This window comes from Pteronotus mesoamericanus, unplaced genomic scaffold, assembly GCF_021234165.1.
Source record: "Pteronotus mesoamericanus isolate MK-2021 breed Mesoamerican mustached bat unplaced genomic scaffold, CSHL_Meso_final scaffold_408, whole genome shotgun sequence".
NCBI classification, from domain to species: domain Eukaryota; kingdom Metazoa; phylum Chordata; class Mammalia; order Chiroptera; family Mormoopidae; genus Pteronotus; species Pteronotus mesoamericanus.
In genome coordinates, this window is record NW_026555315.1 from 7,393,125 (window position 1) to 7,420,658 (window position 27,534).

General features: G+C 52.9%; 1 protein-coding gene and 1 non-coding gene across 2 annotated transcripts; both read left to right on the forward strand.

The window, feature by feature from the left end:
• Positions 1-199: 199 nt before the first annotated feature.
• PPY (pancreatic polypeptide) lies at positions 200-25,295 on the forward strand. Its single transcript, XM_054593105.1, has 4 exons — positions 200-266; positions 24,659-24,849; positions 25,037-25,108; positions 25,271-25,295. The coding sequence occupies exons 2-4, from the start codon at positions 24,659-24,661 to the stop codon at positions 25,293-25,295; spliced, it is 288 nt and encodes a 95-aa protein (XP_054449080.1). The 5' UTR covers positions 200-266.
• LOC129086717 (small nucleolar RNA SNORA19) lies at positions 2,511-2,638 on the forward strand. Its single transcript, XR_008530839.1, has one exon. It is a non-coding gene; the product is annotated as a small nucleolar RNA SNORA19 (small nucleolar RNA).
• Positions 25,296-27,534: the final 2,239 nt, after the last annotated feature.

The window sequence follows — 27,534 nt, forward strand, 5'->3', positions numbered from 1 at the left end:
TGCACAAGGTCCGGGAGGCAGCCCCCTGTGACCACTGATTTTAAGACTGTCAGTTCCAAGTGTGCTATGAGTTTCTTGTCCAGCAGAGGGCTCCCTCCTCCCTGCTGCTCTCTGGCTACTGCCCTGGGGTCCGCGGCGGGCGGGGGTGGGTGGCCGCGGGCGGGGTTGTTAAAAGGAAGAGATTATCAGGAGCGTAACAGAGATACTGCTGACCGGTTGGCGTCTGAAGAGAGTCCTCTCAGAGATGATTAGGAGAAAAGAGACAGGTAGGTAGGTAGGTAGGTAGGTAGGTAGATAAAAGAATGTGTCAAGGCTACAATCTCTGGAGATTGGGGGTACTTGGCAAAGGCTACTATCTTGAGGATAGTAATAGCAACCTCTCCCTCAGGGGCTGTCTCAAGCATGTGGCATGTATCAGCTTGTTTACTTCTCACAGCAATGCCCTGAAGAAGCTGTTACCATTATTATGGAAATCCCAGGAGGCTGGTTGTAGACGAGTGGAGATAAGGTGCTTTCAGGGCGCAGCGGGGGCTTCCTCACAGCCGGGAGCGTGCACAGGAGCTGCCCGGGAACCCGCAGTGCATGTCGGAGGAATCGGAGGAGGAAGCCCACTAGGAAGCACCCAGAACCCACAGGTGGGGAGATTCCAGGAAGGAAGGGGCAGCCCACAGTGCAGACACTCCAAAGCCCGAGTAAAGGCCCTTGGCTTCACTCACTACAGACTCTTCTGAGCCAGTGGGGTGGTGGGGAGCTGGGGTGGCGAAGCCAGGTGGCAGAGGGGTGGGGCAGGGCCCTGGATGAGACCCCAGCGTGGAGCTCCTGGGAAACGGTGGTCAGAGAGAGACGCGGAGCCTGGTTACTCAGCGTGCGGGGCCATGGCACCCCCTGGGACCGACTGGAAATGCGGAGCCTGGGGCCCAGCCTTGGCCTACTGAACAGGAACTTGCATTTTCGTTGGATCCCAGGGAATTCTCTGTGTATTCAAGTTCAAAAAATAGTGGAGCAGAGATGTGCGCTGGTCCCCAGAAAGTGGTGTTCGATATGAGGATGTCCCTGGTGAATCTGAGGCCAAGGAGGAGCTGGGCTGACGCGTGGTGCGGGTGCCTTTCAGGGCTGCGCGGGGCCGGGGCGCCGTGCGGGCCCTGCGGTGAAGGCGGTGCCCGGTGGTATGGCCAACCCCGCCCCACGGCAGGAAGCTCCCCGCTGAGTGCTGTCCGTCTGTGTGCTCCGCGGAGGAGAGGGGAGCGTGCGGAGGTATTGCGTGTCTGCGTGTGTATGAGCGTGACGCGTGAGGCAGAGTTTATGGGTATCTTATGTATGTTTTGTGTGCTTTCACATATTAACAGTCAACTAATGGAAATTTCATATGGTTAATCCTATTATGTGCGTGTCCCAAGGGGAGGCCATGTGTAGGTAGGGGGCCTAGGGGTATCAGGGCTCAGGGAACTGTCATAGTTTGATGAATAGTCAGCCTCTTGAACTTAGCGAACTCAGGGCACAGGTCCAGATCCCAAATTACCGGTTCTGTCCTCTGTGCGTGGAGGACGAAGACTTGGGCGCCGGCAGGTTGTAGTTCCACGCTATTGCCACAAGGGGGCAATGCCGGCCAGGCCACGCGGTGCCAGGTCCGGGTGAATCCCTGCAGGCAGAGTTGGGTCTGCGGGCCGTGCCAAGACTCATCCGAGGGACGAGTGGAATCGCGCTCTGGGTGACGGGTGTGGGGGTCCATTCCTGGTCCCCTTGTGACCCAGCTTACCGCTTCTTCCCGCGGGTTCTGGCCACCTCCACCCCCGCCCCTTACGCACACTCCAATCAAGGCCCTCGTGGAGCCACCCCATCTCCGTGCGCCTCTCTTGGATCCGGATAGCCCAGCCCTCCTCCGTGAAAGTCCAGCTCGAGGGCAGGGGCAGAGTGAGGATGCGGCCTAAGGAGGGAGTCCAGGGCAAAGGCCTTAGGAGGAGTGGGAGGTTTCATTTGGGATAAAGGTGGGACGGGGGCCTCAAGCATCCTCAGTCGGGACACTTAATGGAGCACTGGCCATGGTACAGGCAGCACAGTACAGACAGGGTGTGGGGCGCGTGGACCCCTGGATAGGGCATGGCCCTTACCATGATCTGGGGTCAGGATACGAGGGTTCAAGTCCAAGCCTCATAGACTGGCCTCAGGCCGGCTTTGAGAAGGACTTGCACTTCCACAGTAGATCCTCCGCGTGCATCTTCTTGGTGGGGAGAAAGGTCGCTTCACCAGCTACCTTAGTGCGGTGGGGCGGGGACAGGGCAAAGCAGAAGGGAGGTTGAGGTCACTGGTCTGGGTGCCAGTTAAGGAGACCTGGGGAGCCACGGCAGGATTTTGAGGAGAGTGGCCTGATCCCAGCTGGACTCTTAGAAAGTAGGGAATGGATCGAGGGATGGGGTGGGGGGGCGTGGATTTCAGACAGAGAGACCAGGGACAGTGGGACTGGTAAGTGCAGCCGGTGGTCACAGTTAGGATAGACTTAAAAAAAATCAATAGTGCACATTTCATTGACCTGCTTTCTCATACATGTGAGCAGTGTTATTTCTTATGTGCTATACAAATAGTTGAAGGTTAATTAGCAGTATAACTAAATAGTAATGCTGCCAGTCTCCTTCAGACAAATAATTAAAAAAAAATAAAAAAATCAAAAAATCAAAAAAATAAAAAATTAAAAAAATAAAAAAATAAAAATAAATAAAAATAAATAAAATAAAAATAAAAATAAATAAAAATAAAAAAATAAAAAAATCAATAAAACTGGGGGAGGAGGTTGAAGAGGGTAAAGGGGATCAAATACATGGCGATGGAAAGAGAATAAACTTTGAGTGGGGAGCACACAATGCAATATACGGATGATGTATTATAATAGTGTACACTTGAAACATATAATCTTACTACCCAATTTATTGAATTTAATAATTTAAAAACCCAACAAAAATAAATAAAAATTTTCCACTATAAAAGTAATTTAGGAAAATTACTGAAACTAGATAAATGAAACCTGTCTAAACTACTAATACAGCTGCTATTTGCATTTGGTCTATTTCCAAGCTCCTTTTTATACATTTAGAAAAAACACAGCTGTGTTATTGTGTACATAAAATTAATTTTCCTGATTTTCTACTTATCAGAATGTCATAAACATTTTTTTCAAGAGAACAAATCCATTTTTATTTATTTACTTTTCAATAAGTTTAACTTTTTGAGAGTTACAGCAGTACACGGGTCCCGTGTCCAATGGCCTCCCCAGCACGGTGACTTGGGAATTTAGCCTGAGCCGCGCCACTGTTTCCGTGAGCGGGAGCTGTCTACCTTCCCCCAGGGGACTCTGGTTTTGTTTCACTTGCCACCAGGAGTCACTGTGTGGCTCTTTCCTTTGTACCCAGAAGCACACCTTTTGCCTAGAGAGCATTCAGTGTCAAAGCAAACGTAAACACCTTCAGTCTTAAGAAGAGCTGTGTGCTCCCTCTGGTTCTAAGGACCTCGCAAAAATGGCCTCGGACCACAGCGTTCCAGACATATTTGTTGTTTTAGAAGACCTGTTCCAGCAGCCTCTACGGGCTCTAAGATGGAAAGAGGAAGATAAACATTGAAAAAAACCCTCACCTGAGGCTACGTTTATTGATTTTAGAGAGAGGGGAAGGGGGGAGAGAGAGAAAGGAAGAGAAGCATCAATGTGAGAGGGAAACATACATTGGTTGCCTCCTGTATGCGCCCTGACTGCAACCTAGGTACATGCCCTGACAGGGAACCACATCCACAGCCTTTTGGTCTATAGGATGATGCTCCAGCCAGCTGAGCCACCAGCCAGGGCAAGAGAAACATTTTTTATATTATTCCTGCCTACCACAAACTGGGTGGCTTAAAACTACAGAAATTGATGGTCTCACGGTTCTGGAGGCTAGAAGTCCAAGATCAAGCCGTCGTCAGGGCTGCACACCCTCTGAAGTCTATGGGAGAGAATCTTTCCTTGTCTCTTCTAGTTTTGGTGTTCGCTGGCAATCCTAGGCACTCCTTGGCCGGTAGATCTACCGCTCCAGCCTCTGATTCCATGGTCACACAGCTACCTTCTCCCTGTGGATGTCTCCTCTTCTTATAAGAGCACCAGCCATATTGGCTTAAGTGCCACCCTACTGCCGTGTGACCTTAACTAATTATATCTGCAATGACCCTGTTTCCAAATCAGGTCATATTCTGAGGTACTGGAGGCTTAGGACTTCATATCTTTTGGGGTGGATACAACACAACCCATAACACTTTCTAACTTGCCTTTAGTGACCGCCTAAGATTTCAACAAGAGTAAAATTCTATTTATTTAATCAAATTTTAAAATTATTAAACACTTGATTTGTATCCAATTTATATACGATTATAAATAATGTAATTAGCACCTTACGCATAAAATTTCCCTCATATGGTTGAACTGTTTTTGTTTTTTTTTTTTAAGAATAGATATTTAGAGGCTCTCTTCCTCGAGGATGGCCAGATGATTGTGCAGCAGCCACCCGTGCTTCCCTAATGATGGTATTTTGGATGGGAAGGAACTCTGGGTGCAGCCTAGGATCGGGCTGGCCTGGCGGAGGGGGGCAGGGTTACTACTCTTTGGGATTCTAGAGGGGACAAGCTCTGAAGCAGACGCCTGCCATTCTTCCAAGATTGTGTAACTTTTGTATCTCATGTTGTTTTCCTTTGTAAACTAATCCTATAGAAATAAAATAAAAACTAACAGGGGGACTGATAGAACTCAGGTGTTAAAGACTTTAGCCTAATTGATAGGCTTAAGTGCTTAAAGCTCTAACGAGAGAGTTAATGACTTTAGCCTTAACTGATAGGCTTAAGTGCTTAAAGCTCTAACTAAAGAGTTAAAGACTTTAGCCTTAACTGATAGGCTTAAGTGATTAAAGCTCTAACTAAAGAGTTTTCATAAACTTTTCATAAAGTTTATGAAAAGTTTTAATTATATTGTGTGTTTGGGAAGAGGTGTGGTGTGAAGAAAGGAAGCACAGACAAGCAAATTGAGAAAAGAAGAATTACCCCCAGGCCCATCAGCCAGAGTTTGCTCCTGCCAGTCTGCCATGTATTTTTCTACACTCCCTACCCACGTGTTCTCCCTCGCTGAGATCTCATTGCAGGTTACAGTTTGTGTCCTGCTTTTCCCACATACCGTTAAATCCTAAACAATTTCTCATCTCATAAACTTTACAGTCACCTTTTGGGTGACTGCATAATGTTATAGTGTAGGAACATTGCAAAATTTAATATTGAATATATGCTCTTAGGTATTTATGTTGCTTGCAAGTTTTTACTATTATAAATAAACTGCAGCGCCCATTTTTGTGCTTATATATGTGTATTGGGTTTATTTCAATAAGGGCCCAGAAACTGAGTTTCCCGGTTAAAGTGCATGAATCATTTTAATGCTCTTGAGTCTTTGAAAGTTGTTTTTCAAAAGGATTGTGCTAACTCACAGGCACGCTCACCAGCCATGAGTGCGTGAGGGTGGCTTTTTGCCAGCACCGTTGCCAGCACTGCCTTTTTTACTTTTTTCTTTTTTTTAAATTTTGCAACCTTACCAGGCAAAATACGGTATCCTCCTGTTTTGTCTTTTTTGGTTGCCAGTGATGCTGACTATTTGTTCTTATGCCCTTTTTCCTCTTTTGGAGCCATCTGTTCATGTCCATTTATCTTTTGGGGGTCCTAATGTTTTACTTAGACATTTGTATCTTCATTTTATATATAAAAGATATTAACTCTTTGTCATAGCTGCCATGTGGATTATTTTTGGGTTGTTGACTCTTATTAAAAAAAATAGTTATTGGGAAATACAAATCAAAACGACAGTGAGGTACCACCTCACACCTATTAGGATGGCTACGGCCAAAACCCCCCAAAATAGGTTTTGAGAAGGATGAGGAGAAATGGGAACCCTTGTGTACTGTTAGTGGAGATGTAAAATGGTAGAGCTATGAAAATAATATGGCAGTTCCTCAAGAAACTGAGATGGTTAATTTTATATTATGTGTATTGTAACTACAATTTAACCAAAAGCTTTTTTAACTGGAAAATATAATAGATATCCACCAAAAAAAAAAAAAGTTATTGAGTTCCACTCTGTGCGAAGTTCTCCATCTCTATGCTGGGCATGGAGAATATAAAAATAATAAGATGTCAGGGTGCCCGTGGACCATCAGGATCAAAAGAGAAACCAACATGCAGGCACGATTTCATCTACGCTTTGACAGGGATTTGAGCAGCGCTGCTGGGAGCCCTCAGTGGCAACAGACAGCCCGGAGTCCTGCGGCGAGGGCTGGGGTGGTCATGGAGAGTTCCTTGTGGATCTGAATCTGGGACAAATTAGGTGTTAACATGGCAAAGAGAGTTGGTCAGTTGGTCATTTCAGTTACATGCCTATGACACGCACACACATTTACCGGTTACGTAGTAAGGCTGTTGACCTTTGTCTTTGTGATTTCTTCCCGTGTTTTTACGCTCCTTAAGCTCTCTTACACTTGGGAGGTCTGATCATCTTATGTCTTCCTGGTTTTCTACGGGGCAGTCGATTTTTACATTTAATTCTACCCAGAAGTTATTTTGGTGGTTGGTAAGGGGCCCCCGTGGAAGGGTGGAGAAGCAGAAGGGGAGGCTGGGCTGCTGCGGGGAACCCTGTTTCCATCCTGCTGCCCCCTTAACGGCATGATGGCTCTGGGGCGCCTACGCTCACCGTCTCTCCTCCCTGTGGCTGTTCTAGGTGACGGGGTAAGGTGGGGGTGTGGCCGAAGCCTGGGTGGTTGGAGGCCATGATCCAGGAAGACCGGTTGGCCTTGAAGTCGGAGGAAGGCCGAGCAGACAGACTGCTGTAAGGACTTCCGACACAGCGGTCGAACAGGATGAGACGGGGCGTGCGCCGTCTTCCCCTCTCATCGCCTCCTACCCAAGCTACCCCAGAAATGGACCTGCGCTCTCACCTCCCCTCCTTGCCATAACTTTATTTATCTTTTCATTCACTTGTTCTGGGCCGTGTTCTGGCCAGGTCATAAGCTCCTGGAGTGCACACGCCTTGTCTCTCTTGCCCGCTGTCATAGTCTCCGGGCCTGGAGCAGGGACTGGCACAGAACATGTGCTCAGGGAGCACCGGGGTGAAAGAATGAGAAGGAACAGTGGCCACGTGGCGCTGGCCCCACAGGGGTGCGGGCCCTAGAAAGCTAGGAGGAGCTGTGTCCAGAGCGCTCAGCACCATGCCTGGGGGCAGATTGCTGGGTGAGGGGCTGGGGATCAGGACCTCTGACCTAGAGCAGACCCTTGGCGGTCGGGCCTTAGGGTCTGCCTTCAGTCCGGGGCAGGGAGATGGCAGGGCTGGGAGCCTCTCGCCCACAGATGCCCCCTCTGCAGCTGAAGCGGAGGCTGGGCCAGCCTAGGTTCAAAGGGCAGGGCTGGGGGAAAGGGGCTGAGCCAGGGAGGTGCCACTCCTGCTGAAGCTTCCGGCCTCAGGGGCTCGGAGACATTCATTACAGCCAGGAGAAGTAATTAAGCCAGAGAGCAGGGGGCGGGGAGAGAGGGAGGGCTGATTTCCTCAGGAGGCTCCTGGTGCAATTAATAAGGGCAGGGGAGGGGGAGCTCTGCCCAGTCTGGGAATATCGGGAGTAGAGACGGGGCGGCAGGGCCACAGCCACCCACATCTGTGCTGACCTCAGGGGGAGGAGTGGCCGCAGGGGCCGCTGGGGTCTGGCTCCACGAGGCCTGAGAGAGAGGAAGGGCCGGCCATGCCTGAACTTGAGCCCTGGCGTTGCCACTTCCCTGCTACAGAACTGGGGTGAGAGGCAGGTTGCTCACTGCACCCCAATTTCCTCATCAGAAACGAGCTAATACCACGGACCTCGTGGGGTTGCTCTGGAGGTGAAATGTGAAATGCTCAACAGTGTGCCTGGCCTGCAACAAACATGTGTAGAGCTGGGATTCAGAAAGTAGTTTGTGTGGCTGGGCATGAGATTTGCATGTAAGCGGGCGACTGGGCAGAGGGGTAGGGACAGGCGGGCTCCCCGGACAGTGGCCGGTGGCGCTGAGTCCTGGGACAGGCACAGCAGCCTCGGGTACGGTTTAAGGGGAGCTACTTAGGGTTTGTTCTCCATTCTCTGTGGTCCTCACCGTGGCCCTGCAAGCATTATTCTTATCCCCATGTACAGATGAGAAAACTGAGGCTGAGAGAGCAGAGAGGCTGGCTGAAAGTCAGTGGGCTGTAGAGCTGGGATTCTAGTTTAGGCCTTGTGCACGTCACAGTCCTCAGAGGGTCCTTTCCTTTAGACTGCAAGACTGTAGAAACTCAGGGTGCACCAGGCACAGAAATGACCTGAGCCCGTCCACAGTGAGCCGTGGGGAGTGATGGCCAACTAGCCTCCTCCGCAGGCGCCCCCAGCACCGTCCATCCTGAACGTACACGTGGGACGTGTCTTCAGAAGAGAAAAACCTGGACACTCACCTCTCTTAATGGGCCACAGGGGTGTCCCCACTCTGTTGCCTTATCTTGAAGACTCTGAAATCTGACTTTCCGGGCTCTGGGCGTGGCCTCTGCCTTGTTCCTGCTGAGATCAGAGTCCCTGAGGCCCTCGTTCCTGGCCAGAGGCTGGAACGGGGCTTTGGCACTGGGGCTGGGGGCAGTGATGGTGGTTGTCTTCCTGAGGTCTCATGACAAGATCAGGGGAGAGGGGACAGGGAGCTGCTGGACAGAACAAACCCCTGCCTCACAGACAGAGGCAGGAGAGAAGGCCAGGGCAGCAGGCAGAGTTGGGGCGGGAAGCTTCTGCGGCCTGGCCAGCCTGAGGGCAGCTTTCAGGGAACCTGGGGCCCCCCAACGGAGCAAGTGAGGTCTCCTAGCCCTGCGCAGACTTTAAGACCTAGTTCCCTGGCCCAGACTGCCAAAAACGCAAAGGAAACAGTGCTTTGTGGATCATACATATTTTTTGTTCTCATTTCTTGTTGTTTTTTTTTAAACATTTTTTTATCCTCACCCAAGGACATTTTCTTTTTTCATTGCTTTAGAGAGAGGAAGGGAGAGAGAAACAGTGACATGAGAGAGAAACAGCAGTTGCTTGCCTCCCACATGCGCCCGATGGGCTGGGGATCACAGGCACGCTGACCGGGGATGGGACGCGCAACCTACGTCTGTGCCCTGAGCAGGAGTCAAACTGAAACCTTTTGGTTACAGGTCAGCTCTCCCACCAGCTGAGTCACACTAGCCAGGGCTCGTTTCTTGTTTGTTTTTAATTTTCTCAGTTAAAACTTTTCTGATTATAAAGGTAATACTTATTGTAAAGTATAAAAATTACAGAGAAATATAAAGGAAAAAATCACCTGTAATGCCATTCCAAGAAATAACTACTCTTAACATTTTTATGTATAAAATATCCTTACTGGATTTAAAAAAATTTTTATTTATTGATTTTTTTAGAGTGACAGAGGAAGGGTGGGAAGGGGGGGGGAGAGAGAGAGAGAGAGAGAAACATTGATTTGTTGTGTTGTCTACTTAATCGTGCATCCATTGGTTGCTTTCTGTGTGTGCCCTGACCAGGGATTGAACTGGCAACCTTGGTGTATCAGGACGATGCTGTAACCAACTGAGCCATCCGGCCAGAACCCTACAGGATTTCTTCATATATTTATAGACTTGAAATCATCCTGTATGTACTATTTTTTGCACTATGCTTTTTTCCCCCAGCAAGCATATTTATTTCATAATATTTCATAATATGTCATAAATATTTCATGTCATTTAACATTTTTCTAAAACATGATCATTTAAAAACAGACTATTTATTTAGAGAGAGAGGGGATGGGAGGGAGAAAGAGAAGGAGAAAAACATCAATGGGTGGTTACCTCTAACACACCCCCTACCAGGAACCTGGCCTGCAACCCAGGCATGTGCCCTGACTGGGAATCAAACCAGCGACCCTTTGGTTCGCAGGCTGGCACTCAATCCACTAAGCCACACCAGCCAGGGCTTAAGCATGATTTTTAATGGCTCCACAAAAATAGTACATCTTTCATACATCCTAGAATTTACCTGTTTTTGGACATTTTGAATATTTATATTGTGTCCCTCTTTGTGTGTGTTTTTGTTGATTGCTGCTGAGATAGGTACCCTGCTGCGTATCTCTGGGTGTGTCCACTGGTTACACTCACAGAAATGGCAGCCCAGGCACAGAGAGTACACAGACGTTACTCTCAACTAGCCTCCCCGAAAGGCCTCTTAGAGTCTCATCTCCAGTGTTTTTGAAGGAGCTCACCGTGGCCTGGGCAAATGATGATGATACATGGTATTATCATTTGTAAAAATCTTTCCCCAAATTTTTATTTAATAAAGTAGGTCTTTGTTTAGTTTGTACCTTTTGATTAACAGAGAGATTGAATAAATACTTTACACGTTTATTAGTCATTTGTGTATTGTACTTGCTTACCTTTGAAAATGGGGGTCTCTGTCATTTTCTTATTGATTTGTAGGTACTCCCCATATACTCCAGACCTTAATGCTTTTCTGGTTGTATATGCTGTGACTGTTTTCTTAATCTTGAGGCCTGCTTTTTAACTTAGTTTTTTATTGACTAGAGAAGTGTTACATTTTAATGCAGTTCAATTTATATAAATTTTCTTTATATTTCTCACATTTGTTTTTGTATTTAGAAGCGTCTTTTCTTTTTCACTATAAAAGCCATATAACCATTTTTCTATAACTTTGGAAGAGAAACAACAATTTCATGCCTGCTACCACCCCCTCCTGCCACCAGGCGGGATGTAATTAGGGGCAAAATTGAGATCAACGATTCGGCAGGGCCCTGGCCTAGGCTTCGGACCACAATCGCAGCAACCGCAGGGCGCACTGGTGCCTGACACCCAGACGCAGGGGAAGGGCACAAGAAGGGCCTCGCAGAAGCCTTCCTCCCTGCTGCTTACCAGCTAGGCCTCAGCTTCCTCGCCAGCGAGCTGGGGAGGCTGGGCCAACCCACTAGCTCCTACACTAGGAGGAGGCCAGAGCAGGCTCTGGGGTCAGAGAGCAGCAGGTTCAAATCCGTGTGCGGAGGTTAACTCTGCAAGATGGGAACGATAACAGGGCCCATCTCACTGAGTTGTTGGGAAAGTGTTGGGAACATGAAATCAAACGACAGTAATGCTTCTCAGGCAGCCCTGTGCCCCGGTTAAGCCTCAGTCAAGGTAGATGTTATTATTATAATTAACAGAAGCTGTGGTGGTGGTAGTAGTGTTTGGGAATTCCTCAAGGGCTTCATGCTCCCACCTGCTGGGAATCCAGGTCAAGACCTGGGTTCACAGCGGGAGGCCAGGACAGACAGGTGTATTGCCGCCTGGGCTGGTGGCTGCAGTACCATGGGGGTGGGGGGTGCGGGCAGGGGAAGGCAGGGGAGAGGACGCCCCCGCCCCCGCCCCCACCCGGAGCTGGACGAGCCCCAGAGCGGAGGCGCTGGAAAGGCTCCCGGCCTCCCCCCAGATGGGGGCCCCTTAACAGCGACCCCGTCATTTCTCCAAATCTGCGGGGGATCAGGATGGGTAGGAGGCCGCGAGTGGCGGGCCCCTCCGCTCCCTCCGGTCCTTATCAGCGATGCCAGATAAGAGCCACGGGACGGGGTTCCGGCTGTGCCGCTAATGGAGGCTGCGGGCGGGCGGGCTCGTGGGCGCCGTGTTTGCGGAGATAAGTGCTCGGTCTGGCCGCTGGGCCGCTCTGTACACAGACCACACTTAGCTGGGCAAACACCCGCCGCTCACCTCGGGACTCTCAGGCCCGGCCTGTCCCTCGGTGGCGGAGGGCCCCGGGGACCGTGGGCAGGCGCCCGTGTGGGGTGAGGAGTGGGAGAGCATGGCAGGGGGGGGGAGCGGGGGGGGGGGGGGCGGTGAGTGAGCTCGTGAGTGTTGGCACGTCTGTGTGTGGCCATGCACGCGTGTGCTCTGAGTGGAGGCGTGGGTCACGGTGCAGCCTCCCAGTCCCTGAGGGTCAGAGTTGGGTGTCTGAGCTGGGGACAGTGGGCAGAAGGTGCACTGGTCCGGATCCGAGGGGCTGTTCCTGCAGCATGTGACCCCCTGGGCAGAGCCCTCACAGCGTCCCCTGCAGTGTCCCTTCCAGCCAGGCCCCGCTCCCCTCTGCTCCTAACAGGGGACCTCTCTCCACTGTTCCCTAACAGACCTCGCCCGCTTCCCCCTGGGCACAGGTGGCCAGACCTCTGCTCTCCCCCGAGCGCAGGCCCAGGCTGCCTGCGCCGGGGCAGGGCTGGGCCTGTGGGCCCCAGAGCTGGGGTACATCAGGCAGGGGGCCCCTGGCGGAAGAGCCCCTGGCTCTCCCTGCCTCCGTCACCCAGGGCTGTCAGCTCTGCCCCCAGACGCCTCATCAGCCCCTCTCTTTGGCTGCCAGCTGCATTCAGGATCTCCGTCTCCTTAGGACACCCCACGCCCAAGGCTGTCCGAGGGAGAAGCCGCCTTATCTAGGACATGGGCAGCTGCCCCCAGACCGGGAAGCCAGCCGGGCACCAACCGGCCACAGGCAGCAGACCCAGATCCTCGGCTGGGCGATGAATCCCCCTTGGCGCAGCTTCAAGCAGAGCCTTAGTGACATCTCATTAGATTGACAGACTGTCCGGTTTTGTCCAGTCGTGCCTGTTCCGGTTACATGCCCAAATCTGGCTTTTCCCCGCTCATTTTCCTGATTCTGTCTCAACCTTGGCTAAACTTTCCCGGGTTTTGTCTGACTCCCGCCGGCCGCAGGGCCCGGAGCGCCAGCGTTCAGACTACCCGCCACGCCGGAGGCCTGCCTGCAGGAGAGGCCTGAGTGCGGATGGACGCCGCGGGCACTTGTCCCCGCCAAGGTGTACTTCAACACAGATTTTGCCATGCCACTTCAAGGGGCTCAGAGACCGCTGAAGCCCACTGAAGGGTCTCAGTTAGGAACTGCTGCCACAGAGAAAAATCTCCCTCTTGGCCAGTGGCGGTTTTCAGGAGCTCTGAGCTCCAGAACTGCAGTTTCCAGAGGTTTTCCTGAGTGTGAACTCTGGAGCCAAGAATGTAAGCAGCAAAATCCCTGTGGCAGAGGTGACTGAGGCTGGGCGGCAGTTTCAGGGGACCCCAGTGCTGGGTAGAGTAGAAGGGGAGGAAGCAAGAGAACGAAGAGGAAAAGGAGAAAGGCCAGGACGGCGCAAATGCCCCCGGGGCCAAGGACCAGACAGGCTTGAGGTGCGGGGCGGGTCGGGTGGGGGGCGCGGGGCGGGTGGGGTGGGGGGCGCGGGGGGCGCTGAGTCGGCATCAGAACAGGCTTCAGCCAGTGTCCTCCGGCCAGGGCAGCACCCCAGGTCCTGTAAGAGGTGAGAAATCCTGGTGCCGGAGGGTGTCAAGGCGAGGCCCTCGGAACCCTGGCTTCTGTGCATCTGGCCAGGACCTGGGTCTCCCTGGGAGGTGCCAGGAGGACAGGGAGCGGGGTTGTTTCTTGTTTTCTCCTCTCTCTGCTGTCACCCTCCACCCCCTCTCTGATCGGTGGCACAGGCTGTCACAAGTAGGGCTTTCTGTGGAGCCCTTAGAACTAATGAAGCTGCTAACAAGCAATGCGGTGAATGAGTGACACCACTTTCTAGCTCTCCCCACCCCACGTCCTCCCTCCGCCAAGGGCCATGGGGGAGGCCACGGACCACACTGCAGCGCATGGACACTGGGGCCAAAGAGTGGGGTGGGGGTGGAGCCTGTCCCTCGAGCTGGGCAGGGGAGGTGGGGGAGGAGAGAAGGGGGAGGCAGGTATAGGTGAGGGAGGAGGGGAAAATAACATAGGAAGGGGTTGGTGAGAAGGGTAGAGAGAGGTGGGGAGACGCAGGTAGCAGAGATTGGGAGAGAGGAGGAGAAGAGATATTTGGGGTAGGGGGTGAAGGGAGGGTCCCTCTCAGTTACTGCCACTGGAGTGCAAAGATAGGAAGCCCCAGGCTGCGGACACTGCAGTTTGGGTGGAGAGGGAGACAGATATAGCCATTATTGTTGTTGTCAAAGGAAGCCTGTGGCACAAGCTTCATTGTTCCCCTTTTATGGTCAGGCTCAGAGAGGTCAGGCAACTTTCCCCAAGTCACACAGCTGGGAAATCCAAGTCAAATGCAAACACAGAGCAGCCTGACTCCAGAATCCAGGCTCTTTTCCACCACCCCTGTCTTGTAAGAATGAGGAAAGGGAAGAACAGAACATTCTGGCGTTATCTGATTTGGCTAGTTAATGGAATTATTTGGCTGGGGGTGGAGGTGCCACACCCTCCTCATGTCTGGACTTCAGCAAGGCCATTCGCAAAGTCTGGTCTGACACTCTGCGGACACAGGTTGGTGATGTATGGCAGTCGCTGCAGAGCCAGGCTGCCAGAGGGAGGCAGTGGCCTCGGGCTGTGGGGCTCTGTCTTTGGGTCTGTTCTGGTTAACACTTTTTCCTCCCTGCCAAACCCTGTATTTATTTTTTATTACTCAAGTGATATATGTTTGCTGTAGAAAAATATAAAATATAGAGAAGCAAAAAGAAAGAAAAAACATCCTAAATCTCACCAGCAACACCCACTGAACAGTCTTTGCAACTTGGTGTAACTTTGAAAATTTTCATAATAAAATATCGGGGATAAAAATTCGACAACAAAAGGTAATCTGCTATTCACATTTAAAGTGCATCCTGCCAGCCTTTCCTTTAAAAAGAAAAAGTTTTTATTGAATTTATTGAGGTGACTTTGGTTAATAAAATGATCTGGGTTTCAAATAAAAAGTTTTATCTGCCAATCTCTTTATTGCAAATACTAGCATAAAATGTAGCATTTTATTGGGTGCTTACAATGAGCTGGCATCATATCATTAAACCCTCATGACCCTTTAGAAGCACTTTTATGGTCTGCTTTTTACGTGCCAACGCTCAGCTCAGAGATGAAACAACTCGCTCTGGCCACGGCTGGGTGGGCCACTAAAGCCGAGTTTGAACCAGGGTTTGCCTGAGTCCAGAGCTGCTCTCTGAGCAACTGTGTGACCCTGCACTCCCTCGAGTGAGCAGACCCGCCCTGACCCCCGAGGCAGCCCCTCCCCGCCTCACCCCACCGCCAGGCTCTAGTTGCTTTGATGCTTCCTGTCTGCTTGGTTCACACCTTCTAGGGACACCACCTCGGACGTGACCCTGCAGGAGACACACATCTTAGTAAAGCCTGAGACTCTGGTCTTTTGTTCTTTTAATTTTTCAATTACAGTTATCGTTCAATATTATTTTGTATTAGTTTGAGGCCTAGGCATAGTGGTTAGGTGCTAATATAATTTACCAAGTGATCCCTCCGATAATTCCAGTACCCGCTTGGCACCATACATAGTAATTACAGTATTATTAACTCTATTCCCCATGATGTGTACATCGCCGTGACTATTTTGTAACCACCAATTTATACTTCTTAATCCCTTCCCCCTTTCACCCAGTCTCCCAACCCCTCTCCCACCTGGAATAGAGGGCCAATAGACATACGAAAAGATACTCAACATCACTAATCTTCAGAGCAGCGCAAATTAAAACCATAATGAGATACCACCTCACACGTATCAGACAAGTGCTGGCGAGGATGTGGAGAAAAGGGAACTCTGGTGCACTGTTGGTGGGGTTGGAAATCGGTACAGCCACTGTGGAAAACAGTATGGAGGTTCCTCAGAAAATTAAAAATGGAGCTACCTTATGACCCAGCAATTCCACTGCTGGGTATATATCTGAAGAAATCCAAAACACTAATTTGAAAAGACATGCGTACCCCGTGTTCATTGCAGCATCATTTACAATAGCCAAGACACAGAAATAACCCAGGCGCCTATCGACAGATGAGCGGGCACAGGAGATGTGGTACATATATACAATGGACTATTACTCAGTCGTAAAAGGAATGAAATCTTACCGTTTGTGAAAACATGCATGGACCTAGAGAGTATTACGTTACGTGAAGTAAGTCGGACAGAGTAACACAAATACCATATAATTTCACCATATAATGTGCCCGCTAAAGACAAAATAAACAAACACAATAGAAACTGCCTCCTGGCCTTTAAGGAACCCCCAGTGGGCATTTCTCATGTTTCCTATTCAAGTAGGTGCCTCAGCTCTTGGAAAAGCCAGGGATTTATTTTCTTTTTATGTAGCAAACACTTTTAAAAGCTTACTATTTTCCAGGCACTGTTTAAAGTGCTTTAGAGATAGGGACCTAAAATTTTTTTTTAATTAATATGCAAAAATGTTGACTTCCTTGGTTGATGTATGGTTCTGGGTTTGAATGCAGGTATAGATTCCTGTAATTACCACCATAGTCAAGGTTCAGAATAGTTACATTACTCGGAAGGACTCCCTCGTACAAAGGACTTCTTTCGCAGCCACCCTTCCTCCTGGCCCTAATCTTTTGCAACGACTGATCTGTTCTCCATCACTATAGTTTTATCTTTTTGAAAATGTCATATAAATGTAATTATACAACATATTAACCTTGTGAGACAGGCTTTGTTCACTCAGCCTAATATCTTTGACATTAATTCAATTTCTCCTGTGTATCAGTGGTTCATTCCTTTTCATTGCTGAGTAGAAAATACCTCAAAATATGAATATCCATAGTTTGTTTATTCAGTCACTCATAGAAGGACATTTGGGTGCTTTCCAGTTTGGGGCAATTATAAACAGAGTTGCTATAAACATTCATGTACAGGTTTTTGTGTGGGCATATGTATTCATTTCTCTAGGATAAATACCTTGGAGTGGGATCATCCATAACTGTATGTAACTTTAGAAGAAAACGCCAATGTCTTTAGCGCTTCCTTTGGCCATTCTTTTCTTGCAGAACTGCTGGCAACCATCTCTCCCAGTTTTATTTCGCTTTCATACTTGAAGGATATCTGTACTGGATGTGGAATTCTGGGTTGATGTTTATTTTCTTTGAGCACTTAAAATATATCCTACTTCTTTCTGGTCTTGTGGCTGCTGGTGAGAAATCTGAGGTCACTTGCATAGTTGTTTTCCTACAAGCAACACATTATTTTCCCTTGGCTGTCCCCTAACCTCTCAGAGCAACCATTTACTCATCTGTAAACTGGGTACAAAGTCAGTTTGTGGCGCTTGTGGGCCTGAAAGTGTGTACTGCCTGGTGCACGGTACCTGCTTAGTAAATGGTAGTCCTTTCTCTCTCCTTTGAGGGCCCTGGGTGACGATCTTCACCCCAGAACCCAGTGGAGACTGCAGTGGCCTGGGGACGGGGGCACAGGTTGGGGGGGGCAGGAAGGCAGGGCTCATGCATCCCTGATGGATGCGGAAACTGAGGCCAGAGATGGTGCAGTGCCCGAGAACACACAGCCAGTTGGTTGGCACCTGCCCCTGATGGCCGCCTCAGTCTCCCGCCATCGGGGGTCGAGGCTCGGGGTGACCCGCACTCCAATGCTACTTCTGCAGATGGTGCCGGTGCACAGGTAGTGGCCCGCAATGGTCACAGTGCTGCTGGCCTTGCTGGTGTGCCTGGTGGCGCCGGCCGATGCCTACTCACTTCTACCCCAGACCCTGGGTGAAGGCGCCACGCCAAGGAGCAGAGCCCCTCCAAGCCGCGCCAGCACCTCCACCGGATCACTCGGCAGCTGTGAGAGCGTGTGCCTGGGGCGCCGAGCGGGGTCTTTGGGGTTCCCACCCTCCGTCAAACTTCACCGGGGCTGTGGCCATGCCTGGCCACGCCCATCTCTGACCCCGCCCCCAGGCTCGCCTAGAAATCTGTCTCCTGGGCCACGCATGCAAGTGGCGGTAAAAGCACCCTCCTCGCCGCTCGCCCTGCCCCTAGGGCGCAGCCTGGTCTTGCTGCCCCGCAGAACAACCCCCTGCACCGCCATCCAAAACTTCCCTCAATCTCGCGTTCCTAGGCCGGGCTCCTTGCGATTCCTCTCCTTTCCCTCCTACAGGCCAGGAGGCTCCCTCGGGGGCTGACATCCCAAGGCCCCTGGGAGAGGCGCTACCTACATCGGCTTCAATTGCAGGTTTGCTCCAGGCCGCGGACCCTGGATTCCAACCCCTGCCTGTCCTCTTTTCCATTTCTCCCTGCCCCGCCCCGACTGCGATGGAAGGCTGTGTGTGGTCCTTCCCTGATCTCCAAATAAAGAACAAATTTCATTGAATCGGAATGTGTGCCTTTGTCTTTCGCTTCTCCTTCGTGGAGGTGGCGTCCTGCTGGGAGTGGAGGGTGGAGGTGCGGGAGAGCCAGAAGAAGGCAGGGCCTCAGAGTAAAGGCTTCCCAGGGCTGGGATGGTGTGGGGGCTCCCGCCGCCCTTAGCTAAGAGAAGGCATTTCTGCCCAGCCCGGGGAGTGGACAGCGCCGGACAGTGACCTCTGCGGAACTCTCCAGTAGGCTGGCAGGGGGGCAGGATGAAAGCCCTTGAAAAGGGGTAGTGAGAAGCAGGAAGGAGAGTCAGCTGGAGGAGGGGAGGGGAGCAAAGAGCATGCTGGGCAGCCCGGGAGAAGAGAGGGAGACACCGCACCCTCGCAGATGAAGGTGGTTGGGGGCACCAGCTAGGCAGAACCCTCATGCTGGTCACCCTGCGGAGATGTACTTCTAGCCCCCCGGGCTGTCGTGGCCGGGGGCGGAGATGGGCTCCAGGATGGGGCTGCTGCGGAGGAAGAGTCCTTTGGGAGGCAAGCTGGGGGCGGAGGCGGGGTCATCGCTAAACCCCGCACTCCCTCTGCAGCAGGAGCAGTGGGGGGGGGGGGGGGGGCGGCTCTTTCCCTCAGCAACCGCCCTCCCCCACCTTGCTGAATTCACACTCAGTGCTTAAGTTGCTAACTGGGTCTTTCTGGGACAAGGCCATGGGGACGCCCTCCCGTGCGCCCCCTCCCTTCCTCTGGAGTTCACGCTGAAGGCTGACGGCGCTGCGGATGTTTGAACTAGAGTCTCAGTGTCATCCCTCCACACCTTTGCGAGCAACCTTTGCTTGCAGGCTGATCTTCCTTGAAACCCTTCCTCCCCAGCCCTTTTCCTCCAGGAAGCTTGCCTTGATCGTCCCTGATGTGTAGTCTTCCTACCCGCTGGGCCTGTCCAGCTTTCATGGACGCTGCTCTGTTCTGCCTGTGCCTCTGTGTCTGTCTTGCTTCTAGGTCTGGGAGGCCCGGGAAGGGAGAGCCTAGGTCTCCCTGGTCAGACACAGGCTCCTTTGTCTGTGGGCTCTCTCCTGGGCCTCTAGTTCAGCAGGGCCTGGCTGAGCCTGAGGTGGGCAGCTGGGGAATGAACGGGAGGATCCGGCTGAGGCCAGATCCTCAGATTCGTAGAGGGTAAAAGGGGCAGGAAGGCTGGGTGTTGTCACTTTGGAGGGTAGGGACCGTGCACAGAACCCACAGTTGGGTGGCTCTCAGAGAAGACCTTAAAGCCCTAGCTACAGGAGAGGCTCCTGCGGGGACGCAGCCTGCCTGAGGGGGCGCCAGAGCTCTGACCCCCGTGCTCCCCTGCGCGGCGGTCCTGCCTCCCTCGAGACAGGGCTAGAAGCAGGAGGTGGAGGCAGGTCTTGGGGCTGGGGCAGGTCACAAGCTGTGTGGACTCTGATGCCCTAAGCCTCTGCCCAGGCCACACCCCCTGCCTGCAGAGCCATTTCTCTTTCTTCGGTCTGGAAAACATCTTCAGGGTAGTGTTCGCCTCCTCCCAGAAGCCTTTCCTGATTTCTCAGGGTAGAGTTAGTTTCTCTGCTCTATTCTCTCTACTGTATAATCATTGTCTGAGACCCACTTCCTATCTCATCTCCCTCTTATCTTCTCTTCTCCAATCCCACTCTCCCGGCACCGGGAGAGGTAGGATGGGAACAAAAATGGCTGCCATGAGCCTTGGTTTATTTTGTTGTCAGGTGAGTGGGAGGATATGTGTCTATGTTGTTGTCCATAGTTCCTTATCTGTTGTCCGGTCTGGGAGGACTGTGGCCAGTCTGAGACTGTGACAGACCCTTGGTATGAATTCTTCGCAACCACAATTTCTGCCCAGCTCGACAGGTCTGGCTGATCCTCAGTGACGTGGGCTAAGTTCTCGTTTACACGGAAGAATGCTGCGAAAGTGGTTAATCCACTGCTGACCAGGCTCAGCCAACGCTGGAGCAGAGGGAGCCTTCGATGTAGTTTTTAAATTTTTTAAATTTATTTTTTGAGAGAGAGAGAGAGAGAGAAAGACAGACATTGATTTGTTGTTCCACTTATTTATGCATTCACTGGTTGCTTCTTGTATGCACCCTGATGGGAGATTGAACCTGCAGCCTTGGTGGATCGGGACAGTGCTCTAACCAACTGAGCCACCGGGCCAGGGCAGATGTGCTATCAACGATGATAGCAATAGATACCTTTTTAAAAAAGCACTTATACAATAGACACTGAGCTATTTGTTTTAAACATGCATTATATTACTAAGATATTGATTTGGCTTCTTAAATAGAGACAGAGTTAATAGTGGCTTAAACAAGATATAAGTTTGTTTCTCTCTTACATAAAATGTGAGTGGCATCTGGGGAGTCGGCAGCTCTGCTCCAGGAGGACATCCAAGGGCCCAGGGTGCTATTTTGTGACTTCCCTATACCTTCATCTACATGACTGAAGGTGGCCCACCATCGCCCCTTCTGGTGGTCCAGCCAGTGGGAAGGAGGGGTGGAGAAATGGTAGGTGTGCTGGTAACTATGCTGCACAACAAGTTTCCCTAAAACGTAGGAGCTTAGAACAACCATTATATTTTATTCATGATTTTGTAGGTCCGGTTGGAAGGGCTGGACGAGGCAGGTGCCACTTAGAGGCTCTCACACAGGGACCGTCCGAGGCTGGCTGGGGCTGCGGCCATCTGAAGGCTCCCCCGGGCTGACGTCCAGGGAGGCTCGCCCGCACATCTGGTGGGGGCTGCTGGCTGCCGGCAGGGAGCTCCGCTGGGGTTGGTGACGCAGCACCTACACGGGGCCTCTCTGGCGTGGTGTTCCTGGGTAGGCGGGCCTACACGGTAGCTTTGGAGACACTCTTGTGAGAGGGGGCATGGAGGACATGATGTTGGTCAAACTCCTCGCAGCCTCCTATGTGGGGACCTCCGTCCCCCTCGCGGCTATACGCTCACCTTTAAGCTGTGACCCCAGGGGTTCCCGGGGTGTTCCTTTCCTAGTTTCATCGCAGCCCTCACTCCACCCTCCACATTGCCCTGTGGCCACGCCCTGTCCCAGGGACATGGGGATGGGTGGGGGGAGGGTCGCTCTCATTTCCATTTAGTCCATCTCAAGTAAGGACTCGGTGCCTTCTCTAAGCAGGGCTCATTGACTCGCTCTGGAACTTAGGAAGGTGAGTGAGTGCGAACCAACCACTGCTCTTCTGGACATGGTCATGCTGTTTAGAAAGCACATCCACATCTTCCCCCTCGATTGTCCCAACATCCGGAGAGGACCCAGAAGAGGAATCTGTTGTTTGCAAAGGAGAAAAAGGAAAGCTACAGGTTCAGTTGACATTGTGAAGTACCTGTCATTTCTTAGGCAGTGACAGAACTGTTTACAAAACTCTAAATGGCCTCAGCACTTGAGTCAATCCCCAGATCCGCCATCTGTCCGTGGGGGCTGGTACCTGATGAGCGTCGCCAGAACAGGTCCTACCAGGCTGTAGTCCCGGGGGATCGCAGACCTTTCCAACTAGGGCTGGGGCTTGGCGCCCCCTGGTGGCACGCTGCAGCCTCTGCCTGCCTCGCTAGAGGCCCCACCTGGGACCCGTCACTAATTCACCTCCCTTGTTTCGCCGAGTCAGAACCGAGGACCAGATGCAGGGGCTTAACGGAGGCAGAACCACCTCCATATTTGCTTTGTGGAAAGTAAGTTGCCGGTTGAAGCATTATTGTTCTTGCCAGGAGTGAGAGCAATAAGCCGAACATCGCTGTTTCCTCGCTGTCTCCAGGAAAAGCGACGCTCAGATCCCTGTGCTATCCAATTTACAATAGCCAAGTGTTGGAAGCAACCTAAATGCCCATTAGTAGATGATTGGATCAAAAAATTATGGTACATATACACAATGGAATACTACGCAGCAGAAAGAAAAAAAGAAGTACTAAACTTTGCGACAGCATGGATGGAACCGGAGAGCATCATGATAAGCGAAATAAGCCAGGGGGCAAAAGACAAATACCATATGATCTCACCTATAAGCGGAACCTAACCAACAATGCAAAGATGCAAGGAAAATATGGCCAGCAACACTGAAAGGAAAAGAAATCAACAGAGACAAGAGGGAAGGGGGGGGGCAGGGAAAGGGAAGGGAAGGGGAAAGTCAAGGAACATATAGCAAGGACTCATGGACAAAACCAAAGGGGAAGAGCTGAGGAAGGGAAGGTGGGAGGGGGCAAGGGAAAGAGGTGGGGGGGGAGGCAGAGACAAATGTATTTGAAAAGTAAATAAATTTTTTAAAAAATGGTGGAAAAAAAAATCCCTGTGCTATCACCTCCAGTCCCTACCCCCGTACCCCAACTCCTCTCCTAACACCCGCTTGTGGTGTCTTGATCCGGGACAGCAGAACCTCAGGGTCCTTTGTTCCCTTCGCAGGCTCCTGTGTGTCAGTCAGACGCAGCCCCGTGCTGCTCCTTGGCCTGGGGTGGAAAAGGACACAGCGGGGGAGAGGGGAGGCTCCTGCGTGGGGGTGGCGGGCCGCTGGGATGGGGGCGGGGTTTGGACCCAGGCCAGAACTTGGGTGATCTTGGGCAAGCGTCTCACCTCTGTGAACCTCAGGTTTCTCAGACAAAAGGCGGGGGAGTCCAGCAAAACTTTGACAGCCCCACTTAGAAAAATAGAATCGGATTTTGAAGTTGGACTTTATTTCAAACCCTGAATCCACGACTGACTAGTTACGTCAGGCTTCATGGCTCTGAGTCTTCGTTTCTGAATCTGCAAGATGGGTTTTCACAGGGACTCAGCAAGGTGGCTGAGCTGGGGACACTCTGGAAAATGCAAGACTTTACAAATGATGTGGGCTTTAAAAAAAAAGATTTTATTTATTTATTCTTAGAGAGAGGGGAACGGAAGAGAGAGAGGGAGAGAAACATCAATGTGTGGCTGCCTCTCACACACCCCCCCCCACCAGGGACTTGGCCCACAACCCAGGCATGAGCCCTGACTGGGAATCAAACCGGCCACCCTTTGGTTCGCAGGCTGGTGCTCAATCCACCCAGCCACACCAGCCGGGGTGATGCTGACTTTTATCACACCCCTGGAATGGGGGCTCTGAAGCAGCTACCAGTAATTGGCACCCCCATTTTCCCTGGGCCCAGGCACCTCATTTTTAGTTTTGCCTCCTGCCCACCAGCCAGGGAGCGGGCTTCTCCTTGCCTGGGTCCCTACCTCTTTCCACGTTGCCTAGTTACCTGAGGCATGTCCCCCATTTCCACCTCGTTCTAATTGCAGACTTTAAGGAAGTCTCAGGCCTCCACCCCTCACCCCTGGCCTCAGAGCCCCAGCATCATCCCTCTGGCCCAAGGAAACTCCGTTGGTGCTTTGGGTTAGCCCTTGAGGGCGGGGGCTGCTCCAGGGCTTGCAGCCAGAGCTGCTCGTTCCTCGGAGACCTCAGAGCCCCATCCCCCTTGGACAAGCCTGCTCTGGTGCCCAAAGGCAGACAGGGGCCCACGGGAGACTTACAATAGTTTTTTACCCGTCACACTGCTACACCTGGCACTTGCAACACTGCCCGATCCCTCTCCTGTCCCTGGCCCCCATGAGCTGGCATTGCAGGCACCAGGGAGACTGTGGGAGGCGGGCGTGAGGGCGGGGGAGAGAGGCTGACAGAGGGCGGGGACTCTGGGGGGCTGGGGACTATAAAGGGGCGAGGCTGAGCGCAGGGGACCATCCAGCCCAAGGCAGGCACCTGCTTGGTCCAGAGCCCACTTGCTCGGGACTCAGGGTAAGTGGGCTCAGCCTGCCCCAAGGTCCGGAGGACTTTGGGGGATTCCCTGGGGCTCGGGCCTGGGGTGGGGGGAAAGAGTGGGTGCTTTGCTGAGCAGGGGGCTCCGGAGGCCTGGGTCTGGCTCTATATCTGACAAATCTGTCACCCTGGAAGGGCAGTTGACTAGAAGGCTGTAAATGTGTGTGGTGAGTGGTTGGCGGTGGCTGTCAATACAAATGTGTGAGTGACTTCGACCCTGTGACGGATTGGGATCCATGTGTGTGACCGTGACTGCCTGTCTCTGTGTGTCTATCTCTGGTGGGGGTCAGGGGCAGACCCACAGGACACTGATTTCTGTCCTTTGGTCCCCAGCTCATTCTGTGTGCCCTGCCCTGCAGGTGAGGAGCGCCCTTACTTCTACCACCCCCTGCCCCTAACCCACGCCCCACACTTGCCTCCTCAGAGCCACGACGCCTTGGACATTTGCGCCCTGCGTCTCCTGCCCCATGCCCTCATTTTCTCTGCTACACTTTTCTCCTTTGCTGAGGCCCTGGCTGAGCTCCGGCCTCCGCGCTGCTCATGAGAGGAGCTCTCTATGCTTTCTAGGGCAGCGTCCCGGAGGTGGGGTGCTGGGTCGAATGGCTCTTTGCTCCGCCTCCTTGTCCCCAGGCTTGGAGAAATGGGCAATGGGCTAAGGGCTGGGCCGGTGAGCTCTGCTCTGCCTCCATCTCCCCCCCCTCCCTTGCTCCTCAGATGGCTGCCGCGCGCCGCTGCCTCTCCCTGCTGCTCCTGTCCACATGTGTGGCTGTGCTGCTGCAGCCACCACTGGGGGCCTGTGGGGCCCCGCTGGAGCCAGTGTATCCAGGGGACAACGCCACACCGGAGCAGATGGCCCAGTATGCGGCTGAGCTCCGCAGATACATCAACATGCTGACCAGGCCCAGGTGCGTACGTGAGCCAGGGAGAGGCCCAGCCCCTTCCCCTTCCACGTTCTTGGGAAAGCAGAGCCTCCCTGCTGCCCAGGCCTGGGCCGGGGCCCCTGGCAGAATGGTGCCCAGGGGCAGGAGTGGAGCGGGTGGTCTGGCACCCGGGCACAGTGCTCGGTTGCCCCAGTTGCCTCTCCCCTCCTAGATACGGGAAAAGAGACAAAGAAGACACACTGAGCTACTTGGAGTGGGGCTCCCCCAACAGAGCGGCCCCCAGGTGCGTTTGATCCCCTGCCCTGAATGCCAGCTCCTAGGGGCTGAAATGCGGGTGCAGGGGAGTGGGGGTGGGGAGGGGAACAAGGACCCAGGGCTGGCTGGGGTCTCCTGGGGGTGTGAGGGCTGCTCGCTCACACTGCCGTGTCCTGCCCTCTCCTCACAGGGAGCTCGGCCAGATGGACGCGTGATGCCGCCTCCCGCTGCCTCCCGCCGCCTCCGACTCCAGGGGCGGTGCCGCCCGGCTCTGCCCTTCGCACCCTTGGCTCTGGCCTGAGCTTGCTCCTCGCGCCCACACGGGCTAAATAAAGCAAATCAAAGACATAGGCTCTGTCTGTGGACCTTCGGCGGGGACAGGGGTAGCCCAAGGTTCAGGAGGGAAGGAGGACCGGAGGCAGGAGAAGGGCGAGGAGGGCGTTCCGAATGATCTGGAACATCTATAGGTCATCAGGGCCAAACCGCTCACCCTCTCCGCTTCACAGAGGGGCAAGCTGTGGCCTGGCGGGAGTCAGGGACCGGCCCACGGTCACTCAGCCAGTCAGCGAAGTGGCAGCCTTGAGCGTGAATCTTCCCTTTCGGCACGTACAGATTTTCCTGATCACCAGCCCGATGACAGTCCTGTCCTCGCCAATTCTTTCCTATAGTTTAGTGTCCTTGGCATGGGGGCAGGGGGGACAGCCCCTCCCAGAGGAATGACTGGCACAAAGACGGTCACACGGGTGGCATCAGAGCAGCCCCCTGGGCAGGCCACGGGGCGTGTTCAGTTGGGGCACAGCCCACTGGGGGTTGTGGAGCTGAGCGGGGCCGGCTGTGACGGGGAGGGGTCTGGAGACCTGTCAGGTGCAGATTGTTGGGGGAAGGAGCCTACTGTGTGCCAGGGGGTTTTAATCCTCTCAGCGACCCTGTGAGGGTGGTAACTGTTACCCTCACTCTATAGAGGAGGAAACCGAGGCTCACGGAGGTCCAGCAGTTTGTCCAAGGTCCTGGCTCAGGTGACAATCTGATAGCGGGATCCGGCATTGGTGACAGAGTCCAGGGAACCTAGGTTCAAATAGGGACCTGCCACTTTCTGTCTGTGTGCTTTTCAGGCAGGGATAGAACCTCCCTGAGCCGCAGGTTCCGCATCTGTGAAATGGGCGGTAGTGAGCAGGACATGAGACAACGCATGTGCAAATTTTAGCACAGCCCTTGACCCAGGGAAACGCTCCGTGGATGGGGGCTTTCAAGGGGCAGACTGGCGACACAGCCACCAGCCAGCTAGCGGTTTCCACGGATACGCTGGAAAGGCGCACAGAGAAATAATTTGCTGTCTTCAAGCAGAGAAGGACGGGGACAGGCCCGTGGCAGGGGCTCTGGAAGGCAGGCTTTAGGCGACTGTAGGAAATATCTTTGAAGAACCAGAAATTTGGAAATAACTTGTCCTGAAAGAATGTGAACTCCGGGACACCGGAGCCATTCAAACAGTGGCAGGAGGGGAGGCCTTGGGGGGAATCAGGTTCGGGGGGGAGGCTGACCTGCGGGTTCCGCGCTCCAGCAATGGGAGGGCTCAGAAGATGTCCTGCCCAGAGGGGCCTGCGCTGAGGAGTCCCCGTGGGGCCCAGTGGCCTTTGCCAGCCCGTCCCCTTCTCAGGCACCAGCACGGGTGGGGACGGGGCCGGGCAGGGGTGTGTTTGATAGGTGGAGGAGCTTGTCTCTCTCCCCTTTTCCTGGGCTAGGAGCGCCTGTGGATGAGAAGTAGTCATGGGGTAGGGGTGGGAGGAAGAAGGAAGAGAAGCAGAAATTTTCTGGCTTCTCTGGCCTCTCCCACATGCTCCACCTACAGAGATGGGGCTTGTGGGTTTGGTGGATGAGGGGGTCCACTCTCCTGGGCTCAGCATCTCACGCTGACCCCTGGCAACGACACCACATCATGTTTTCCCTCCAGTCCTGACTGTGTCTGGTGCGCGCAAATGCCCTGGAATTGGGACCAGGCCCTACAAGGCGAAGCCCGGAGAGGAGGCAGATACCAGGCAAATGCATGGCTCAGGCTGATTCTTAAGTCCAAGGGGTGTCTGGGAGCGGGGCTGGTTTCAGCAGAAGATCAGAATTCGGGCCTGGATGATGGAGCCTGAAGTCCTGCCCCAGAATTTTCTCTGGCAGCTAAGGGATGGGTACTGAGCAGGGAGAGCTGTAGATGCTCTCAGGGGCAGGAATTAGGACCCTGCTCAGGATATCCCTGCATGTGAATTGGACCTGCTTCTGCCCAGGCCTCTCTCTCGGCCACCAGCTGGCTCTCAGAGAAGAACGCCACCCTCTCATCCCGCTTCACAGAGACAGGCCTGGCTGGGCAGCCACCCCCTGCCCCACTCCGCTCACTTCCAGTGGGGCTGAGAGGGTCCCAGAGGCAAAGGCGGTGCCTCAGGATCTGCTCACTGAGGGACGGGCCAAGAC

What these genes read in the sequence shown, in the direction of transcription:
- PPY (XM_054593105.1), top strand. Translation starts at nt 24,659, where the DNA reads ATGGCTGCCGCGCGCCGCTGCCTCTCCCTGCTGCTCCTGTCCACATGT. An exon ending in AACATGCTGACCAGGCCCAG is followed by an intron (nt 24,850 to 25,036) that starts GTGCGTACGTGA and finishes CTCCCCTCCTAG; the next exon opens with ATACGGGAAAAGAGACAAAG. An exon ending in CCCAACAGAGCGGCCCCCAG is followed by an intron (nt 25,109 to 25,270) that starts GTGCGTTTGATC and finishes CTCTCCTCACAG; the next exon opens with GGAGCTCGGCCAGATGGACG.